The sequence below is a fragment of the Pterocles gutturalis genome, unplaced genomic scaffold (assembly GCF_000699245.1).
Source record: "Pterocles gutturalis isolate BGI_N339 unplaced genomic scaffold, ASM69924v1 scaffold32564, whole genome shotgun sequence".
Lineage (NCBI taxonomy): Eukaryota > Metazoa > Chordata > Aves > Pterocliformes > Pteroclidae > Pterocles > Pterocles gutturalis.
In genome coordinates this window covers 1,426-2,824 of record NW_010136797.1, presented here as the reverse complement: position 1 = coordinate 2,824, position 1,399 = coordinate 1,426, and the positions used below count along the sequence as shown (strand labels likewise).

Genomic DNA, 1,399 nt, shown 5'->3' with positions numbered 1-1,399 from the left:
ATCTACCACACCAGCCCCACACTGGGCAGCCTGGCCAAGCCGGTGGTGCTGTGGACCCAGCAGGATGTGTGCAGATGGCTGAAGAAGCACTGTCCCCATAACTATCTCATCTACGTGGAGGCGTTCTCCCACCACGCCATCACAGGTACGGCACTCGCCCCTGCTCATCACCACCAGCAGAAAAAGTTAAACAGAGGTGGCAGAACCTGGGAAATGGCTGTTTGGAGGTTTGTGGCTCGGAAGGCAGATGTACAGCCCAGTCCTGTCCCCTGTCCCCATGGAGGTGCAGCTGGGATGAGAGCAACCCCCTGGCACTGGGCATCTCCCCGGGCTGGGCAGGAGGCATCTGCTCTGGGGTGAGCTCCAGGACAGGCTGGAGGTTGTTTAAAATGATCATAAATTGCCCAGGGGAATCTCCCTCCCTAGAATAAGAAGAATATTTTTACAGTTTTTTAAAAACTGAAAATTTTTGCAGAAGGGGAAAGATCTCTGCCCAGCTGGAGTCCAAGTTGCAAAAGTTCCAGGTCTGAACCCAGCTCCCAGCCAGGTCCTTGGAGGTCACTTACCTCTAGGACCTGCTCCCTCCCCTTTGCCCCTGGGGACAGTGGCTTTGACCCTCATGTATGAGCATCGTCCTGGTCTGACCGTGACGTGCACGTGGCCTGGCAGAGCTCTGCCGCGGCTGGGAGACAGCAGCAGCGGGGATGGAGCGCTGGAGCTGCCCGGGAGGGATGCGGAGCCTAATGCAAGAGCTCCAGCAGCCCTTGCACGGCAAACAAAGGCAGCATTAGCAAATGTGTGCTGGGAAATAAGGACAAAAGCTGGTTGTACATCCCTTGTCTAATAGCCCCCGGACTGCAGGAGAGTGGCTGGCCGGGGACGGTGGTGGCAACACTAATGTGTTTTGATGGGTACCCCTGTCCCCCCGGGATGGCCAGACTGTGTGAGGACTGTGCGCTCGGAAAAACATCTCCTGATGCGGGAGGTGGAGCGGAGAAATTGAAAGCTCCTGCCTGCAGGGATGGGTTACGTGATTGCTGGGGCCAGGACCTGTCCCGAGGCTGGGGACCTCTCCGAAAGCGGGGCCACCTGCGAGGCTCCTCCATCCCTGAGGGTCTGAGTGGTCAAAAGAGCATTTTGGGATTTCTTCCCTTTCCCCCTCCTTGGTCCCATGTGAACACGGGTTCCCAGTCGGTTGCTGATGCCCAGTGTCCCCGGCGTGTCACTGAGCGAGGCGGTGTTTGCAGGTCGGGCGCTGCTGCGGCTGAACGGGGAGAAGCTGCAGCGCATGGGCATCGCGCACGAGGCGCAGCGCCAGGAGGTCCTGCAGCAGGTCCTGCAGCTCCAGGTGCGCGAGGAGGTCCGAAACCTGCAGCTGCTCAGCCAAGGTAGGGCCGGC

The 1,399-nt window shown here is 59.0% G+C and overlaps 1 protein-coding gene across 1 annotated transcript in view; it reads left to right on the top strand.

Moving 5' to 3' along the window:
- Positions 1-3: 3 nt before the first annotated feature.
- Positions 4-1,399, top strand: part of LOC104468344 (sterile alpha motif domain-containing protein 10-like) — a gene marked incomplete at its 5' end in the record, with an annotated part of 2,347 nt that continues 951 nt past the window's right edge. Inside the window, 2 exons of the mRNA XM_010082435.1 lie at positions 4-145; positions 1,248-1,388. Coding sequence (XP_010080737.1) covers positions 4-145; positions 1,248-1,388 — 283 coding nt within the window. The remainder of the gene's footprint in view (positions 146-1,247; positions 1,389-1,399) is intronic.